Below are 19,922 nucleotides of genomic sequence, written 5' to 3'. Positions count from 1 at the left end.
GGCACCTTTTCCTCATGCTCCCTCTGGAGGTGGGGGGACAGGAGCTCCCGGCGCACGGCCACACACGTGGAGCTGCTGACAAGCTGCCCGGGGCTTTGGCCCAGGATGAGGGGTTCGTGTCAAGAAGTCACCACTGTCCGCGGCTCCAAGTTGAAGGCAACCCACCACTGGGCCTCCCTTGCAGGGGAGACCCGAGTTCTACAGCCCTGCTGTCAGGTAGCAAGTACGGCCAGGAGCAGCGGGAGGGACGTGGTCACCTCCCTCCTACCTCCAGTGTCACAGATGCGGCAACAGAAGGGGGCTAACTCCACCGGACTCTGGCGGTGGGGGATTGTGGCAGGTACGTTGTAAGTTTCCAGCCTCACCAAGCAGGAGAGCCTTCTGAAGGTTAAAAGAGCCAGACCCCAGGGCGCCTGGGTGGCTCAGTCGGTCAAGCGTCGGACTTCGGCTCAGGTCATGATCTCACAGTTTGTGAGTTGGAGCCCCGCGTGGGGCTCTGTGGCCGACAGCGCAAAGCCTGGAGCCTGCTTCGGATTCTGTGTCTCCCTCGCTCTATTCCTCCCCGACTATTGCTCTCTCTCTGTCAAAAATAAATAAATGTAAAAATAAATAAAAATTAAAAAAAAAAAAAAAAAAAAAAGAGCCAGTCCCCACCCGGGCAATTCAATCTGAGGGAAGCTGTTCTTTTCCATGTGATTCTGGAACAACTAGTAGGTGCAGCTGCCCACTCTTGTCCCCTTTTTGTTATTTTTTAAATATTTATTTTGAGAGAGAGCAGGGGAGGGTCTGCGAGAGAGAAACAGAGAATCCCAAGCAGGCTTTGTACTGTCAGCACAGAGCCCGACACGGGGCTCGAACTCATGAACCATGAGATCATGACCCAAGCTGAAAAGTCGGACACTCAACCGACTGAGCCGCTCAGATGCCCCTCTTGTCTCCTTTTTATAGCCAGATTTTAGTTTTGTTTATTCTAAGGATTTTTAGTTTAACACCAGAGGGCCTTTGCACCTGCACTTTGCCCAGGCACTTTACTGCTCTGGCCTTCATTTTTGTAAATGAATTTTTTATTGAGATATAATTCACATACCATACAGGCATCCTTTCAAAGTACACAGTTCAGTAGTTTTTAGTAAATTCACAAAATTGTGCAACCATCGGCACTACTTAATTTCACAACATTTTCATCAACCCCAAAAGGAAATCGCACGGCCGGTTGCAGTCACCCCCCACCGCCTCTCCTCAGCCTGCCGCAACCACTAACCTACTTTCCACCTCTGCGGATTTTCCCATTCTGCACATGAAAAAAAAATTTTTTTTAATGTTTATTCTTGAGAAAGAAAGAGACAGAGCACGAGCAGGGGTGGGACAGAGAGAGAGACACAGAATCTGATGCAGGCTCCAGGCTCCAGCCGACAGCACAGAGCCCAAGGTGGGGCTTGAACCCACAAACCGTGAGATCATGACCTGAGCCGAAGTCGGACGCTTAACTGACTGAGCCACCCAGGCGCCTCTGCACATTTTATATCAATGGAATTACACGATATTCGGCCTTCCACGTCTAGATTCTTCCGCTGAGTTCTGCTTTCAAGGCTCATCTATGTTGTAGCAGGTGTGCTAGACCTGCTCCCTTTAATTGGCTGAGTAACAATCCATTGTATGGACACGGCCACATTTTATCCATTCATTTGGGTTGTTTCCATTTCTTGGCTGTAGCGAGTAACACTAAGAGTATTTGTGTGCATGTTTTTGTGTGGACATGTGTTGTTAACTTTCTTGGCTATACACTAAGGGAGTGGAACAGCTGGGTCATATGTCAGCTCTGTCTTTAACTTGGAGGGGTGCCAAACTGTCTTCCACAGAAGCCGTATCATTTGAGATCCCCGCCAGCAGCGTCCGAGGGTCCCAATTTCTGCGGCCTCGCCAGCACTTACTTTTTCCAGGTCGTCTTAGCAAAAGAAGGGGTTTTGGTCTGGATGATGTTGAGCCAGGAGTCTGTTCTTTTGGGACATATCCACTCAAGTCTTTCGCCTGCTTAAAACTCCTTTGTCCCGGGATGCCTGGCTGGCTCCGGTCCTGGTCTCGGGGTTGTGGGTTGGAGCCCCTTACTGGGTGCAGAACTTAGTTAAAAATAAACTGTTAGCTAACTTGACAATAAATTACATTAAAAAAAAGGTATGAGACACAGATGTAGTCAATAAACTAATTAAAATGCAAAGAAAGAAGAAACTTTAAATTTTTTTTTAAGTTCAATTTTTTGAGAGAGAGAGAGAGAGAGAGAGACAGAGAGAGAGAGAGAGAGAGAATCCCAAGCAGCTGTCAGTGCGGAGCCAGACGGAGGGCTCAATCTCACGACCATGAGATCACAACCTGAACGGAAATCAAGAGTCGGGGTGTCAACCCACCGAGCCGTCCAGGTGCCCCGCAAACAAGCTCTTTAAAAATCGTTTGTTTGTTGATTGCTTGAGTTGTGAGCTCCCTGTCTGTTTTGGATCCAACTCGCTTATCAGGTGTATGCTTTGCAAATATTCTGACCCCTGCGATGTGGCGTCCCTTCTCAACAGCCTGTGGAAGCACCAGCGTCCTAGTTCTCACGACGCGGGGTCTGGGGACGCCGCTCTAGCCCCGCCCACCCTCGGGGCCGAAGCGACGGCTGTGCACTCCGCCACGCCGGTCCGCCAACGGCCCGTCGGCCCGCCCCTCTCCCGACCGCTCTAGCCCTCTGGCCGTCTCGTCGCCTCCCTCCGCGCGACGTCACTTCCGGCTCGCCGTAGCGGGCGCGCCGCCGCTTCCTCCTCCTGCGGTCCCGGATGCGCCTAGCGGAGCGGCGCCGCCTCGACCGCCGCCCCCAGGCCTCAGCCGGACGCGGCCGGAGTGCGGTCCAGCCTCGGGTAGGTGAGGCCGCGGCGTGACCGGGGACGCTGGGGGTCGGGGTCGGGAGTCTTGCGGTTCGCGCCCGGCCTTCTTAGAGCCCTCCCCCGCCAGGGGCGTGTAGTCGGGGGCGCGCCGGGGTTGGGGGGAGCTGCCGGGAGTTGGGGGGGCGCTGGCGCGGGGGCGCCGGGGGTGGAGGTGGCACCGGTTTGGCGCAGAGACGCGATACGCGGAGACGGGATCGCCGGGGGAGGGGCGCCGGGAGTCGGGCCTGGTGGGGGTGTGTGAGGGTCGCCGGGGCTGCGGGAGGGAGCGTTGGTGCGGCGCGGAGACGCGGCCCGCGGTGACGGGGCGCCGGGGTGGGTGGGGGGCGCTGGCGCGGCGCAGAGATGGGGCCCGCGGTGACGGGGCGCCGGGGAGGGGGTGGGGAGGGGGCGCAGAGGCCGGTGGCGGCGCTGGCGCAGGGAGGTGGCCCGCCGTGATGGGGCGCTGGTGCAAAGATGCGGCCTGAGGTGACTGGGCGCCCGGGCGAGTTGGGGGGCGCCGGCGCAGAGATGTGGCCCGCCGTGATGGGGCGCCAGGGCGAATTAGGGGGCGCTGGCGCAGAGACGGCGCCCGCGCTGACGGGGCGCCCGGGTGGGTGGGGACGCCGTGAGGGTGGAGGAGGCAGTGGCGCGGCTCAGAGACCCGGGTGCCAGGCGGGGCGGCTCTCCAGCCCTCACTGCAGGCAGGCCGCGGGGTCCCGCGTGGTCTCAGTTAGCTGTTGGCTTGGCTCGATTTTTGTTTGGTTCTGGAGTCTGCACGTCCGACATACTCAACAAGGATAGGTATTCCCCGGTGCACAGGTCCTTCTGCGCGAGGCCTCCCTCCTTCACGGATGTGGGAACAGGTGCAGAGGGAAAGTGACTTGTTCGAGTCCTTCTGTGGGGGACACCTGGGCCGATGCAAACCCGGCTCATTTGGACGCGGCTGCGCGCTGCGCACTAGCGTAGTCGGAATGTTCGAGGCTCCGCTGTGTAGCCAGCCCACTTGGGCTCCTCAGATGGCTCAGCCTTCTTACCGCCAGGCCTTTGCGCTGGTTGTCCCCCGTGCCTGAGCACTTTTCCACAGAGATCGGGAGCCCTCCGTCTCTACTCAGATGTCACCTGATCAGTAGAGAAGAAGGGGACAGCCAGTGCTAGTGGGTGCCCATCCCTGCTGTTGTAGATGTTTGAGTCTTTCTGTATTTTTTGATTGGTTTTTGAAGTGACACATGCAATAGAACGGTTTTGGTAACTGTTTTGAGTGGAGTCAGTAAAACAAATATGCTCTCTGAACGGTTGCAGCAAACGCAGAACTATATTTTGAAATGAAATGATTCTGCCGCCTAAAAACAAGCACAACTGATGTTTTTTTAACGGCACTTTGTTCTGTCCGTGTAATTTTTTTTTTAATTTATTTTTATTTTTGAGACAGGGAGAGACAGAGCATGAACAGGGGAGGGTCAGAGAGAGGGAGACACAGAATCTGAAACAGGCTCCAGGCTCCGAGCTGTCAGCACAGAGCCCAACGCGGGGCTCGAACCCACGGACCGCGAGATCGTGACCTGAGCCGAAGTCGGCTGCTCAACCGATTGAGCCACCCAGGCGCCCCTGTGTAATTTTTTTTAGTAAGATTGTATAATGCGGGTTTATGTGCTTTTGTAAACACAGGGTGATGACACGGTGTTCCCTCCCGGGCTAGCTGCTGGTGGCGCTGCAGTGTTCACGGCCGTTATTTGCTCTCTCGTGTCGGATGCACCGCGGCTCGTGTGCTCTAGGCCACGGCTCTGATGTTGTCTTGTCTTGAGTTTATCCTCGCTGCAGCGTATTTTGTCACGACATACAAATCTTCCAGCCACCGTTTCTAGGTCTTAGTTTCCTCTTACGCCAGATTTAGAAAAAATCCTGTCCTTCCCGTCACCACCTTCTCTCCTCATTTGTCTTGAACCAAGTTCACTGAAGCTTTTGGCCCCACCTCTCCTCTGAAAGCGCTCCTGTTGGGGTCACCCGAGCTGTGACATTGCCAGGGCCCCTGTGGACAGCCTTTGACCCGGCTGCCCTTGGCTTCCGCCAAACTCTGTCTCCTGGTGGCGCTGGGACGCCACCCTGCTGGTCCTCGTACCTGGCGGGTCGCTGCCTCAGTCCCTCTGCCGGCTCCTTCCCACCTGCCTCGTTTTAAACGTTATGACGCCTCAGGGCAGTCCCCAGGCCTCCTCGCCGGTCTGTACAGCCGGGCGGTCCCTGTGTCACGGCTGTAGGTCCCACGCCAGCATCGCCTGAACGTGCAGCTCCTGCCTGGATCTTCCCGAGCCAAGGTCCACGCCACACTTGCACTCGTGTGGCACCTGCCGCTGACACGCTGTGGCGTTTCATTTGGAGGCAGCTCCACATTTGTGGCTCCTCAGCTCAGGCCTCTGGCCTGATTTGTTTTTCTTGCACATCCTAAATGTGACCTGTCAGCACTTTCGGAGTAGAATTCAAGCCTGGCTGCCCCTCACTGCCTTCTTGGCCACAGTCGCCCCTCTCTTACCTGGGTTATTCCCCTCCCTGCTTCACCTGCTCACCTGAGCTGTTCTGCACTGCAATTTCAGCAAAGCAGCTGGGTGACGTTTTTATTTTGTTTTTTTTTTATGTTTATTTAACTTAATTTTACTTTTTTTTAATGTTTATTTTTGAGAAAGAGACAGACAGATAGAGGGGAGGGGCAGTTAGACAGGGAGACACAGAATCTGAAACAGGCTCCAGGCTCCGAGCTGTCAGCACAGACCCCGACGCGGGGCTCTCACTCGTGAACCACGAGATCGTGACCTGAGCCGAAGTCGGGCATTTAACCGACTAAGCCACCCAGGTGCCCCCGTTTATTTATTTTAGAGAGAGAGAGAACGCGCACGTGCCGTGAGAGAGGGAGAGAGAGAATCCCAAGCAGGCCCCACGCTTTCAGTGAAGAGCCGGACACAGGCCTCGGACTCATGAACCGAGAGATCATGACCCGAGCCAGAGTCCAGCGCTTCACCGACCGGGCCACCCAGGCTCCCCGAGTGACGTTTTAAAAACAAATCAGGGGCGTCTGGGTGGCCCGGTCGGTGAAGCGTTAGACTCCGGCTCGGGTCATGATCTCTTGGTTGGTGAGTTCGAGCCCCGCCCACACCGGGCTCTCTGTTGGCGGCGTGGAGCCTGCTTGGGATCCACCATCGTCCTCTCTCTGCCCCTCCCCTGCTCACGTGTGCCATCTCTGTGTCTCTCTCTCAAAAACAAACATCAAGACGAGACAGGAGTCAGACTGTGCATCTCTTTTCTTGAAGCTCTCCATGGTTTCCCGTCTCCCTCGGGAAGAAAAGCCAGAAGTTCTTCGGGCAGTTCATGAAGTACCTGGCGACCAGGTCCTTACTGCTACTTCATGTCCCCCGCACCTTACTCCTTGTCCCCTGGCCCAGCCACACCTGGCTCCGGACCCGGGCGAGCCCTGGCCCTGTGTGGAACGTCGGGTCCTTACGTGGTCTGACTCTTTCTTTTCAGAAGCCCCTCTTCAGACCGGCTTCTGTGGGACTCCGCACCTTGCCCACGTCACTCACACTCACTGTCTTTGTCCCTTACCTTGCCACAGCTTTCTGTTGCGCTTGTCTGCCAGCTACAGCTTCGCGTGTCGCCTGTCCCCCTTGTGGGTGCAGGAACGACGCTGTGTTCACTCTTGTACCCCCAGTGATTCACATAGTGTTTGGAGTAAGTGTGTAATAAATATTTATTGAGTAAACATATTAATGAACAAATTTTTCTCTAAAGCAGGAGGATTTGGCAGGAACTGGGCATACTAGGTAACGAAGGATTCCAGGGGATGCCGAGGAATAGAATTCACATGCTTAGAAGAGGGAAACTGGCTCTTCCAAGAGGGACAGACACACGCAGGAGGTGACGCTTGATGCAGGGAGAGAGGAGGGGGAGAGAGTCAGGTGGGAGGTGGGGGGGCTTGGGGCGTTCAGGGAGAGAGTCTGTCACCCGACCCCGCATCCAACTGAGGTTGAATGTCCGGCCGCCCGTGGCGTCGTCCGTAGCGCCGGTTCTGTGTGCGGGAAGTGAATTCTCTCTGTCCGTCCCCCTGCCCCCATTTTTATGTCCCTGCTCTTGCACGGGAGGGAAGCTTTCCTTCTCTGTCAGGGGGTTTGTGGCTGCCCAGCGGGGCCTCTGGGGTCCGCCACTCGTCCCGCTCTTGCGGCGCCCGAGGCTCTGCAGTCCCAGAGACGGGGTCTCGCCTGGCCTGTTTCCTTCCTCAGGTTTTGCCTGCAGCTGCAAGAGGCAGCCGAGCCTTTTTCGGGTGGGAGGGCAGCATGTTGCTCAGGGAGCCTGGCTCTGCCCCTCGGCTTCCTGGAGAGGGACTGGGTGCCCGCTGCCTTCAGGGGCCGAGGTCTGGGCCTCAAGTGTTTCCTTCTGGGCTGAGTGTCCTTCCGGCCTGTATTCTCAGCCCCGCCCACTGTGATTGCTGCTTTATTTCTGGTCAGTGGAATTTTTTATCTTGTTTTGGTGCATTAGGGTAGCAATAAGTTTTTAAAATCATTTCTGTACTGAGTGGGAGGGAAGGTCTTCGCATAACCTCACGGCCATTTCACTTGGCTTTCTGAGAGTTTTGACAGATGTGGTGTCGTTTCCATAATAGTCAGGAGCCACAACAACGTCTTCACCCCAGACAGGTCCCCAGCGCTGCCAGCCTACCCAGCCCCTCCCGCCAGCCCTCGGCAGCCACTGGTGTCTGTCCTTTCTGGGCTGGCCGTGTGGACGCTCTCGAGTCTGGCTTCTCTCTCGGCGCGCCGTGCGTCTACGCTTCATCCGGCTTCCGCCTGTCCCGGAGCTTCTTTCCTCCGATGCTGAGTGGCGTGGCCGCACTTGAGCCGCTCCCCTGCTGAAGGGTGTTCGGGTCGCGGCTGGTCCTCTAGCACAGGCAGCGCGTGAGCAATTCACGTTGCGTGACGTTCGCGCGGCACGGAAGCTCTCACGGGTTGCCAGAGTTGCCCTTCGCTCTTTCCCCCCGTTCTCGACGTCCTCCCCACAACGAACTGATCGGGTGTCCGTTCCTCCGGGTTTCCTTCTGTGCATTAGAAGCGGGAGCACGGTACGCCTGAGGGCGGTGTTTCTCGCAAGGGACTGAAAATGGGTGCTTGGGAGGAGGGTGAAAAAAGTATTAGGACAGTGGTTTAGGCCTCACATAGGGTCAGGCGCTTCAGTGGATATGTGCCGTGGCCGTGGGATTAAAATTTCACAGGGGGCGTGGGGGGATTCGGAGAGAAATGTCTGAGCAGGGCCTTCAGGGGCTGTGGGTAAAAGACTGAGAAACGACGGCAGTACGGTGAGGCGGGGGCTCGCACCTTTGTGACTTGTGAGGGGAGGGACTTCTTCAGTTTGTGCGGACTTTTCCTCTCAAGCTGAGCTAGATCCTGTCTGCCTGGGGAGCACGGAGCTCTGTGCTCCGTCAGGTGAAGGACCTCCGCCACTGCCACGACTGGAGACCCTTGGCGTCCTGGCCTGTTAAGTTAGAAGGGACGTGGAGGTCTCGGTCCCCGTTTCCGCGCTGTGGCACTGCGGCACGACGCAGGGAATGCCACGTTGTTTTAAAACTCTGTTTAGCCTGCTTTATGACATTTGGAATTCACATACCTTAGGAATGAGTATGGAGCCTTCGTCATCGGCTCTGATCAGGGCCAGAAAGAGTGAACGCTTTGTCGGTGTCTGGGACTCCGGTTACAGCCCTTGATTTTTTCCTGTGATATTTTACTGGGAAAATTTCAAAGAAACACGGAGGCTGAGAGGATTATACAGTAAACTACCAACATACCCATGACCTAGTTTCTGTTAGCATTTTTCTGTGTGTGCTTTATCACTCGTCCGTCCATCCATCTGCCTTTTAAAGTTTTGGGAAGCATTTCAAGGGAAATAAAAGCAGTGTCTACTATGTTTAAGCCTCACCCCCTCCTTTTTTTTTTTTTTTTTTTTTTAGCTTCCCCAGTGTTGCCTGTTGTATCCTTTGTTTTTGTTTTTTTTATATTTATTTTTAAGAGAGAGCGCAAGCAGGGGAGGGGCAGAGAGAGAGAGAGAATCTGAAGCAGGATCTAGGCTCTGAGCTGTTCGGCACAGTCTGACATGGGGCTCGAACCCATAAACCGTGAGATCATGACCTGAGCTGAAGTTGGATGATGAACTGAGCCACCCAGGTGCCCCCCCCCCCCCCGCCCCTTGTTTTTGGTGTTTACCAGGTTACTTAGGGGAGTACTAGCCGCCTGCTAGAAAGCACTTTTCCTGGGGGAGCGGAGAGCAGGGGGCACTCTCTGCAGAGGGATGTTATGGAGAATGGCAGTGCTTTCTTGGGAGAAGAGGGAGGTTTCACGTGGCTGCAAATGGGTGTTTGTGGAAGGTCCTTGTGGCAGAGCTGCTGCTACCGTGGGTTGGGGTTCGGTCTCCATCCTGGCCCTGGCTCTCCTTAAGCTGCTTCCTCACAGAACCGCAGCGTGGCGGTGCTTGGATCTCCCAGGCCTCAGATCCGATCTGGCCCGCTCCGAAGGAGTTCCTGTCCTGGCCTGTGGGGGCACAGCTCACCCGGAGCCCCAGCATCCTTCTTCACCCCGGTCTTTTTTTTTCCTCATATTTACTTGCGGGGGGGGAGAGAGAGAGAGAAAGAGAGAGAGAGGGAATCCCAAGCAGGCTAGCATTGTCAGTGCAGAGCCTGATGCAGGGCTCGAACTCACGAATGGTGAGATCATGACCTGAGCCAAGATCAAGAGTCAGACACTTAACCGACTGAGCCCCCCCAGGCACCCCCACCCCAGTCTTTCTTTTTTTTTCCTTTTTAAGTTTATGTATTTTGAGAGAGCAGAAGAGGGGCAGGGAGACAGGGAGAGAGAGAGAATCCCAGGCAGGCTCTGGGCTGTCAGCACAGAGCCTGACGTGGGGCTTGAACTGATGAACCATGAGGTCATGAGCTGAGCCAAAACCAAGACTCGGACGCTTGACTGACTGAGCCCCCCAGGAACCCCCACCCTGCTCTTTCTTTTAAAGAAAAAAATTTTTTAATGTTTTTATTTTATTTTTAAGACAGAGAGAGAGCATGAGTGGGGATGGGGCAGAGAGAGAGGGAGACACAGAATCCAAAGCAGGCTCCAGGCTCCGTGCTGTCAGCACAGAGCCCGACACGGGGCTCGAACTCACAAACTATGAGATCACAGCCTGAAAGTCAGGCGCCCAACCGACTGAGCCACCCAGGCGCCCCTCACCCTGCTTTTTTTTTTTTTTTTTAATGTTTATTTATTTTTGAGACAGAGAGAGAGACAGAGCATGAACAGGGGAGAGTCAGAGAGAGAGGGAGACACAGAATCCGAAACAGGCTCCAGGCTCTGAGCTGTCAGCACAGAGCCTGACGCGGGGCTCGAACTCACGGACCGCGAGATCATGACCTGAGCTGAAGTCGGACGCTTAACTGACTGAGCCACCCAGGCACCCCTCACCCTGCTCTTTCTTAACCCACTTGTGGCTGCCTGCTCGACTCCCCTCCTCCCCTCCGTCCCTCCCCCCCCCCCCCCCCCCCCCCCCCCCCCCCCCCGGTTTTTAGGAGTGTGGGGGTTGGGTGCACATCAGCTTCTCTGTTTGTAGAGAGGCTGCGGTGAAAGGAGCAGCTTTAGTTAATCTTCATTGCCTCGATTTGTTTTTATTCTCAGCATTAACCTTAGTTTGAAATTCAAATAGCATTAAGTGAAGGTCTGACTACTCTTTCAAAGATGGGTAAGGTTAACAGAGTCAGGAGCCCCTGTCCTGACATCTCCTAGCCCTTCTCCCCTTTGTCTTCTGTGGAGGCTGCTGCCTGCTTGCTGGTGGTACGTGTCATCGTGTCCTGCCCCCCTGCCCCTGGGGTCCTCCATTCTTCAGGGGTGTCCTTGCTTGTGGGCCATTTCGGTAGCAGAACTAGATGTGTTTTAAGGGGAAAAGCCGTGTTTATACAGACTCCTGGTTCTCGTCCAGCAGCACGGAGTTGTTCCATTGTCCCCTGCCTTCCCTTTTCCATTGGCGACTGCGTTGTCCTTTCTAGAGTTCCGTTGTCGTTTCTGTTTGTATTGGCTTTTAGGGAGTTCTTCGTCTTTGTTGGTTTAATTTTGCTTTTTGAAGATGTGACTCACACGATTCTGAAAATCAAAGTGATACACGATGGTGTGCATAGGAGTGTCATTGTCTCCACTGCCTGTCGCTCTGTCTACACCACCCTCGGCAGGTCATCAGCCTCCTTCATTTCTGGCTCATTCTTCACGAGTACCTGTTTTACATGAGCAGATGTTTATGAGACGTCAGTGCTCGTAGACTGTTGTAACGAACAGGACTGGGAACGACGTTTCTCAAGAAAAAATTAGGTATGTACAGATATGTGTGTATCTGGGGGCTTTTTTTGGTAGAAGACCGTGCAGTGCAGGCAAGATGTATCTATATGTCTCCGTCTTTTCCTCGTGGGCAAGGGTAGCGTCTCACACATGGTCTTTTGCACTTTGCTTATCTGACTCCGTGTTAGCCCTGCGTGAACGCACGAGAGCTTTCTCCTGCATCTGTGTGGCCGCGCGTGGTGCTGCACGAAATGGAGGGACCACGTGGATTCAGCCCGTCTCTGAGACGTGGATGGACGTGGCGTTTGGTCCTGATGTTCTGCGTTTACAAATAAAACTTTGTGCGGGCGCGTGGGTGTGTTTTTGTACGGGAGGTGGATACTCAGGGCAAAGCGGAGCGGCGGCCTCAGTGCGTGCACGGGCACGGGCAGGTGTGCGCGGCGGCTCCAGGCCCGTTTGGGGGTCCCGCAGCTCCCCGTGGCCTCCCCGGCAGGCTCGCCGCCTGGCTTCTGAACTGTTCGGTCTGTAGATGAGCAGTGACGCTTCCCCTCAGTTTTAATTGCCATTTTTTGACTAGGAGCGATGCTGTACAGGTGAAATGCGTATCCTGGAGTTGTACCTGGTTTTACTGGTTTTTCGTAATAGGAAATCTCGTCTCATAAGTAAGGGCTGGGAGCGAGTGAACGGAGGCAGACCTGTAGTCCACACTTGTGAGCAGCCCCGGAGAGGTAGTCCGTGTTTTGGTGGATCTCAAGGGCCAAGTCTAGGCTCTGGTTTTTGCATTTGGGGTGTTGGACTGGTCCTTATTTTTAGCAGCCGGACTGTCTTCTGACACCCCGTGTCTGCCGCTCTGGGTCCTCACAGCCCATAGGGGGCGGTGAGCATGCTCTGTGCGCGGACACGTTGAGAAACACTTCCCTGCAGGAACAGCAGTGCTCCCTGCGTGATGAACGGTGCCCGGCCCTGCTTTGGCCGGGGTGGGGCACCGTGACCATGGCAATAACACTGCGGAGCCACCCGAAGCGGGAGATGGCCCCGGCCGGATCTGGGGAAGCGTGGGGGCAGAGAGGGATGTGGGTTTGGGAAGGCAGCAAGGCTCATGGCTTGAGCTCCCGACCTGTTGAAGGGGAGGAAGGGGGGTTCTGATCCCTAGCCGCCTGGACTCTGGCTGATCCCGGATGGGAAGCTGGGAGTGGAGGGCGGGCAGCGGGAGCCGTTCCAGGCCTAAGCGAGCGGGCTCGGAGCAGCTGCTGTAAGCGTCCGGTCTCCCGGGCCCTCCACCCACCCTCTGAAGGGACCTGGCCCGGGCAGCCCTGCCCTCCACTGATAACTGGGCCCAGGCAGTATTCCTTAGAGTGGCATCTCCCTGGTCCCCAGATGTGCCCCTTTATGATGTCATTGCCGCCCTGACGGAGCAGCAGCAGGCACAGATGGGCCCGTGGCTGGCACCGTCCTGCCGGTGGCACCGGTGAGTGTTGCGTGCAGTGGTCTTGAGGGCTTGCACTCGTGGTCTGCTAGCCTGGTGCCACTGACCTTGGCCTCCTCCTGAGCAGTGCCCACGTGGCCCATGCTTCAGGGTTGGCTCCAGCTCTTTCTGATAGACCTTGAAAGTAGACACAGCCGCCGTAAAAAAAAAAAAAAAAAAAAAAAAAAATGTTGTTTTGCCATTGGTGGTAGCTTTGCTCTCCCTTGGGGTACCTGTGGCACATTTTGGGGTAAAGCTGCTTTATGTAAGCAATTTCTTTACATTGTAGTCGATTGGCTTTATTTCTGTATCTTGACCATAAGCTCACTGAAGTCAGGATTCACTTTTTCAAAAAGCTGAGATGTAATTTACACGTAGCAGAGTTCACGCTTTAGCGTGTGGGCTCTGTGACTTGGGACAAACGCGTTTGTGACCATCCTCACAAATCAAGTGGAGAAACGGATCCACACCCCCAAATTCCCTCCTCCTCCTCCTCCTCCTCCTCTCAGGTCTGCTGCTGCCTCACCTGCAGCCCCCAGGGTCTGTCTAATCTCTGTCCCTTGGTTTTGCCCGTTCCAGGATATCACGTCATGTCAGTGACCTGCGGTACATGATCCTCGAGTCTGGCCGCTCCTTGGCGTCTCTCGACTGGTCCTGGTGTGGGCATGTCACTAGCTTGGTCCCTGCGTTGCTGAGGCTCCGCGTGTGGCTGCTCCAGTGCCGTGTGCCTTTGCCAGGTGAAGGTCAGTGTTTGTATTTGACATGTTTCACTGGATCACTGTGTAATTTATACTTTCAGCAGAGTGGTGGTTATATTACATATCGGTGTCTCGCTCTTTTCACTTAACATGTTTGAACGTTTTTCGTTTTTATTACAGTCTCCATCTAGAACTTGGACACTGGATATTTCTGTTTTTTGGGGTTTTTTTTTTACTGAATTTTACTGCAACGAATATTTTTACGCACAATTTAAAAAAATAGGTCAGTTTTCTCAGGAGAGATTCCCAGAGATAGTATTACTGGGTCAAAGGTAATGGGGTCAGATGGGTTGCTTCTGCTTTCCCAGCACCATCGCCCACCCCGTTAGGCATGCTCTGGGCTCTGAGCCCTTTGAGATCTCCACTCCGTGTCCCCATCTGCCTCCCACACCCCCTAGCGGGTTGGCAGGGCGCCTGCTGTGGGATTTAACATCTCGGCCAAGTGGGCCTGGGAGGTAGTTATTTCCATGCGTGTCGCATTCATTAGTAGTGAGGTTGGATGTTGTCCTTCCAGCTGCTTAAGTACATGTTTTTCTTTCGTGAACCTTTGTCCTTGATTCATTTTTCTGTGGGGTTTGAGTGTTTTTCAGTTTACAGGAGTGCTTTCTGTGATACTGGCCGTAGTCCTTTGTTGTAATTACCCCAAATAGTCATGATTTTGATGATTTGCTTTTGAGTTTTAAACATTTTTAAATTGCGTGTTTTCAAATCCATGTGTCTTTTCAGATACAACTTTACCGCGTTAAGTTTAGGGACTTGAATTCTCTTCAGAGCTTTAGTAAGTATTCACTTTTGTGTTCTTTACATATTTCCGTTTTGACTTTCCTACGTCTGGTAAAAAAACTTGGAACGTTAGCTTGTAAAGTGCTTCATTTATTTTGGTGAACGATTTGTGGTGACACTTTAAATGGGGTTTTCACCACGTGTCAGTGATCCGTTCCCCCTGACTCTTACCTTCCCCTGGTTTTGTGAGTTGTGAGACATAAGAGAGTCTGTTCCTGGCCTCTGTTTTCTCTCACTGCTCACTCTGGGGACGTATTGTAGGGAAGTAACCGCAACTGTGCTCCTGTGTGCGTGTTGACCCTGTAGTTCTGTCTTTGTGCCATTTCCGCGCTGGTCTTCGGTGCGTGCTTACGAGGACCAGGCGCAGAAGCTCGTTCTGAGAGCAGCAGGCATGCCTGAGGCCCCTCTGCGGGGCGCCCGTCGGGGTGGCTGCTCGAAGCCTTCCTCCCTGTGGCCCTGATTTCCCGTGTAGACGCGTGCTGCTGCTGGCCTGTGATCGTTGGGCTCTGTCTTCAGAGGCGCCCGCCGAGCACAGAGTGCCGTTTCTGCTGTTTAAATAGGCCCTGATTTTCAGCCTCCTCAGCCTTGCCTCGTGTAGCCGTACGTCCTGTGGCTTCTGATTGCATGTATCCGTCTCCTCCAGCCGGGGCCTGGGGCCGTGGGGCACTCCACGCGTATATGTATCTTTGTCAGCTTGATAACTTCTGGTTTATGATGTTTGCATCCCTACTTTCTGTGAGATGAGCTATGAGGACGAGAGGGCCGGCCCTCTTGCTCGTTTTGGGGGGCAGGGATGGAAGGAACACCCAAGAAGCGGGGAGCCAGGTGGGAATTTCAAACCATGGAAGGGTGTTTCTGTGCCTGTGACCCTGCCACAGCAGGAAGCAGACAGCCGCGGGGGGCGGTGGGTCGGGGGGTGGGAGCTGTGGGTGGCACCCTGTCCCTTGCGGACATAGACTCTCTAGCCGGGTCTGACTTGGGAGCACTTTGGGGTCCCACCTCACCACCTGCTCAGCCCTGTCCTGAGAGGTGACCCCCAGCGGGTGTCTTCCTCTCCCCCAGCGCCTCCCTAGTTCTGTGCACGAAGCAGTTTTTGGGTGGGAGCCCTTTGAAGCCATGGTACCGGGCTCAGACAGTTTGCAAACCTCTGAGGGAGACTCTCCCCAAGCAAGGGCCCTAGTGCCCACCGTTCCCCTTCTCTCCCTGAGGTTTGAGGCATCTTCCTGTTTTGTCCTGGCTCCCGCAACAGGTCTGAGGCGAGGCTTTGGCCCCAGGCCTGGGCCCTCTCTTTTAGGAGCTTAGAAGAGACTGTTTGTCTGATACGTAGTGGGTGCTCTGTGTGCTGGCAGTTGATGTAGCCCAGAAGTTGGTGGGGGCTGGTGGGGTGTTCTGTTCTGGTCATGGGGTGATGGCAGCATACAGCCCGCGCCTCTACTCGGCAGCGGTCATGCCTGCCGGCGAGCAGGGCGCCATCCCTCCACCGTGTGTGGGAACAGAGAAGGGCCGCGAGGCCAGGGGAAGGCCTCTGGGGAGAAACGTACCCGTCACCAGTGCCAGTGCCGAGTTCAGATCCTGCTTGGCCTCGAGCTGGTGATGCCGGTTACCGTCCATGGTAGCCGGTTGGGATCACCCACCTACAGCCAGGCTGTGCCCTGGCCCTGGGCACAACTGTGACCCCAAAGGACCTGTTCCTCGTCTGTGCTGAGGGACCTCGGCTCCAGCGCCGTCTCTCGCGTGGCTCGACAGGAATCTCAGACTCACTTGCGTCAGATGCCGGTGGGAGCGTGCCTTCAGAATCTCTCTCTGGTGCTGCTTAATGGCGCTCGTAGTAAGTGCCGATCAGACGGTTACACTTGACTCAAGTAACTCGATTTTAACTTTGATTTTTTTCAGGAGAACCTTAAGTTGGATTAAAAAGGGGGGCGATAATGCACCATGGCAGCGGCCCTCAGAGCGTCCAGCACCAGCTGCAGAGGCCCCGGGCCTTCGCCAGCAGTGAAGAAGAGCAGCAGGCCCACCCAAATCCACCCCAGTCCCCGGCCACGCCCTTCGCGCCGTCGGCCAGCCCGTCTGCGCCTCAGTCGCCCGGCTACCAAGTGCAGCAGCTGATGAGTAGGAGTCCCGTGACCGGGCAGAACGTGAACCTCGCCCTTCAGAGCGTCGGACCAGTGGTGGGGGGAAACCCCCAGATCACGCTCGCCCCTCTGCCGCTCCCCAGCCCCACTTCTCCAGGTTTCCAGTTCAGCGCCCAGCAGAGGCGGTTTGAGCATGGCTCTCCGTCGTATATCCAGGTCACTTCGCCGCTGTCACAACAGGTGCAGACTCAGAGCCCCACCCAGCCCAGTCCCGGGCCGGGGCCGGGCCTGCAGAGCGTGCGGGCAGGCACCCCCGGCCCCGGCCTGGGCCTTTGCAGCAGCAGTCCCACCGGGGGCTTCGTGGACGCCAGCGTGCTGGTGAGGCAGATGAGCTTGAGCCCGTCCGGGGGCGGGCACTTTGTGTTTCAGGAGAGCTCGGGCCTCGCCCAGATGGCTCCGGGCACCCAGGTGCAGCTGCAGCACGCGGGGGCGCCCATCGCGGTCCGAGAACGGAGACTGTCACAGCCCCACGCGCAGTCCGGGGGCACCGTCCACCACCTGGGACCTCAGAGCCCCGCGGCCGCGGGCGCGGCCGGCCTGCAGCCCCTGGCCAGCCCCGGCCACATCACCACCGCGAGCTTGCCCCCCCAGATCAGCAGTATCATCCAGGGGCAGCTGGTCCCGCAGCAGGTGCTGCAGGGGCCGCCACTGACCAGACCCCTGCTGCCCGGGGTCGGGGTCGGGGTCGGGGGGGCTTCGGCCTTTGGGATGACGTCCCCGCCGCCCCCCACGAGCCCTTCCAGGACCACGGTGGCCCCGGGCCTCTCCAGCCTTCCTCTCACGTCTGCGGGGAGCGCGGGGGTGAGGAAGGCTCCCAAGAAGTTGGAGGAGATTCCCCCGGCCTCTCAGGAGCTGGCCCAGATGCGGAAGCAGTGCCTGGACTATCACTACAGAGAGATGGAGGTGTTGAAGGAGGCCTTCAAGGAGTACCTGATTGAGTTGTTCTTCTTGCAACACCTCCAAGGGAACATGATGGACTTCTTGGCTTTTAAGAAGAAGCATTATGCTCCGTTGCAAGCTTATCTTAGGCAGAATGATTTGGACCTGGAGGAGGAGGAGGAGGAGGATGAGGAGGAGGAGGAGGAGGAGGAAGAAAAGTCTGAGGTTATCAATGACGAGGTGAGAAACGGCAGCGTAACAATTAGAGGACCATGCTACGCAGATTTGAGCCTAGGTGACTGTTGTTGACGTGTAACCTACGAGCCCGGGGTGTTTCTAGGATGTGGTCTCATCAGGATGTGATCCGGGAGTAGACCCGAAGGCATGTTTTGTTGTTTCCTGAGGTGGGGGGGAGGGGGGGCAGTTCTGGATGCTGGCAGGAAGATGCAGGGTGGCCCCAGGAGCACTGCTGTCCAGAACTGAGCACTTTCATCCAGAGAAAGGTGGTCCCGTTTCCCGAGGGCTACCCTGGCACGACCCAGCCTTCCCCTGTGCTCGGCTGGTGGCATGGGTCTTGGCCGGCACGGACGCTAGAGGTGTGGAGACTTTCTGGCTGCTTGTCGGGGTTTCACATTTTACTCCTACGGGCCCACCTGTTGAAAACCCCACACGTGTGGTTTTTATTTTTTTTTTTTTAATTTTTATTTTTTTAACATTTATTTATTTTTGAGACAGAGAGAGACAGAGCATGAGCAGGGGAGGGTCAGAGAGAGAGGGAGACACAGAATCCGAAACAGGCTCCAGGGCTCTGAGCTGTCAGCCCAGAGCCCGATGCGGGGCTCGAACTCACGGACCGCGAGATCATGACCTGAGCCGAAGTCGGACGCCCAACCGACTGAGCCACCCAGGCGCCCCACATGTGGTTTTTAAAGAAGGGATTTGAATCACTAGGTTTTTATAGAATACCAGTCATGATTTTAAGTCACTAGGTATATTTGTGTGGTGCCTTTGTGATTAAAACACAGTTGTTACAGCAAAATGAGAGTTTTTCAATTTTTAGATGTAGTCTTCATTTTGAGAAATTAAGCAATTTTGTTTTCAATGTTTATGTATTTTTGAGAGGAAGAGACAGAGTGTGAGTGGGAAAGGGGCAGAGAGAGAGAGGGAGACACAGAATGTGAAGCAGGCTCCAGGCTCTGAGCCGTCGGCACAGAGCCCGACGCGGGGCTCGAACTCACGGGCCGTGAGAGCGTGACCCGAGCCGAAGTCGGACGCTGAGCCGACGGAGCCACCCAGGCGCCCCTTCAGTTTGAGAAATTAAACTCCCGTGTGTGCAAGTACCTACCGAGTAGGATCTCTTTCAGACAGTGAAGTTTTCGGGTGCCTGGAACGGCTGCTTAGTGAATCCCCCAGTTGAGGTTTTTCATTTCCATAGTGATCGCTGAGACCCTTTTACTTGTACTTCCTGAAAAAGAAGCTGATGAAAACAGGGCGGTAGCGAGGGCTGCTGTAATGTGCTGTGCTTTGTGCCTTTGTGTTGTGTAGTCTACAGTACGTTGGTGGGACTGACTTCGTTTTATGATACAGCTCAAGTAGTCGAACTCACTGTCAGCTCTTCTCCTGCAAAGAAATCAGCCTTTGCTGACCAAAAGCTGATCTCTTTGCTCTGCCGTCCTCGTTGAGATTTATGGACGTATCTGTGTGGCTTTGCCATTGTGTGTTTTCTTTTAACACCCTTTCCAGAAAGGACCATTTTTATGTTCCAAAAGTTTATACGACTGTTTCGAGGACGACACCTCTGTTGCCATGAAATAGTGAAATTCAGTTCTCTCTCTGGACTCCAGCGTTGTCCGAAAGGCTCAGCCCCCCCTTATCTGTGCTAGCGAGGAAACAGTTCCCTTTTTGCACCTTCCTGCTGAGACAGACGCAGTAGGCCCCGGGGCGGCTGGCACGCAGCGCGGGTCGCCCGTGAGGGTCTCGGGGCTCTGGCGCCCGGACACCGCCTGCCGCTTCCCCGTTGACGGTTCGAAGCCGCAGAGGGTACGGGTGCCGCCCCGCGCTCAGACCGGAGGCGCGCGGCCGAGTCAGGTTGTTACGTGGCGAGACCACCGTGAGTCAGTTCGGTGTCCTCTTACGGGAGGTAATGCAAAAGCGTTCCATTTTTAAACACCAGACGTCGCCGAGCTTATCAGCGATAAAATTCTGACAAGATTTTGAGCAGTCTTAAAAATTATGTTGCCTTTTTTTCTCAAAATATTTCCTCTCAGGTAAAGGTTGTGACAGGAAAGGATGGGCAGACTGGTACTCCCGTTGCTATAGCAACCCAGCTTCCGCCAAATGTTTCTGCTGCTTTTTCATCCCAGCAGCAACCGTTTCAGGTACTTTTCGATGGTTCTCAAATGTAGCCTCATCCCAGACTTCCCTCCATCCAGATAATTTAACCTTCGATTTACTATTTGCTCTTCAGCATTTTTGTCCAGAGCCCATTCCTTATTTTTAAAAAGTTAAAAAGCCTTCCTGCATATAAGGTGATAAAATTAAGTTGCATGAGTCAATGACAGCACAGACCTTAACGCATCATCATTTTTTGTGTGTCGACTGTAACGCAGCGGTAGCGCCAGCATGCATGTCATTTAACACCGTCCCGTTGAATGTGTGCTCGGGATTCC

The 19,922-nt window shown here is 55.1% G+C and overlaps 1 protein-coding gene across 1 annotated transcript in view; it reads left to right on the top strand.

Moving 5' to 3' along the window:
• The first annotated feature begins 2,792 nt into the window (after positions 1 to 2,792).
• Positions 2,793 to 19,922, top strand: part of EP400 (E1A binding protein p400) — a 97,871-nt gene continuing 80,741 nt past the window's right edge. The window contains exons 1-3 of the mRNA XM_042911081.1: positions 2,793 to 2,888; positions 13,278 to 13,441; positions 16,133 to 17,493. Of these exons, the coding sequence (XP_042767015.1) occupies positions 16,168 to 17,493 (1,326 nt within the window). The 5' untranslated portion in view covers positions 2,793 to 2,888; positions 13,278 to 13,441; positions 16,133 to 16,167. The remainder of the gene's footprint in view (positions 2,889 to 13,277; positions 13,442 to 16,132; positions 17,494 to 19,922) is intronic.

Source organism: Panthera leo, chromosome D3, assembly GCF_018350215.1.
Source record: "Panthera leo isolate Ple1 chromosome D3, P.leo_Ple1_pat1.1, whole genome shotgun sequence".
NCBI lineage: Eukaryota > Metazoa > Chordata > Mammalia > Carnivora > Felidae > Panthera > Panthera leo.
Note: the sequence above shows the minus strand (reverse complement) of the source record. Positions and strands in the feature narration are given on the sequence as shown.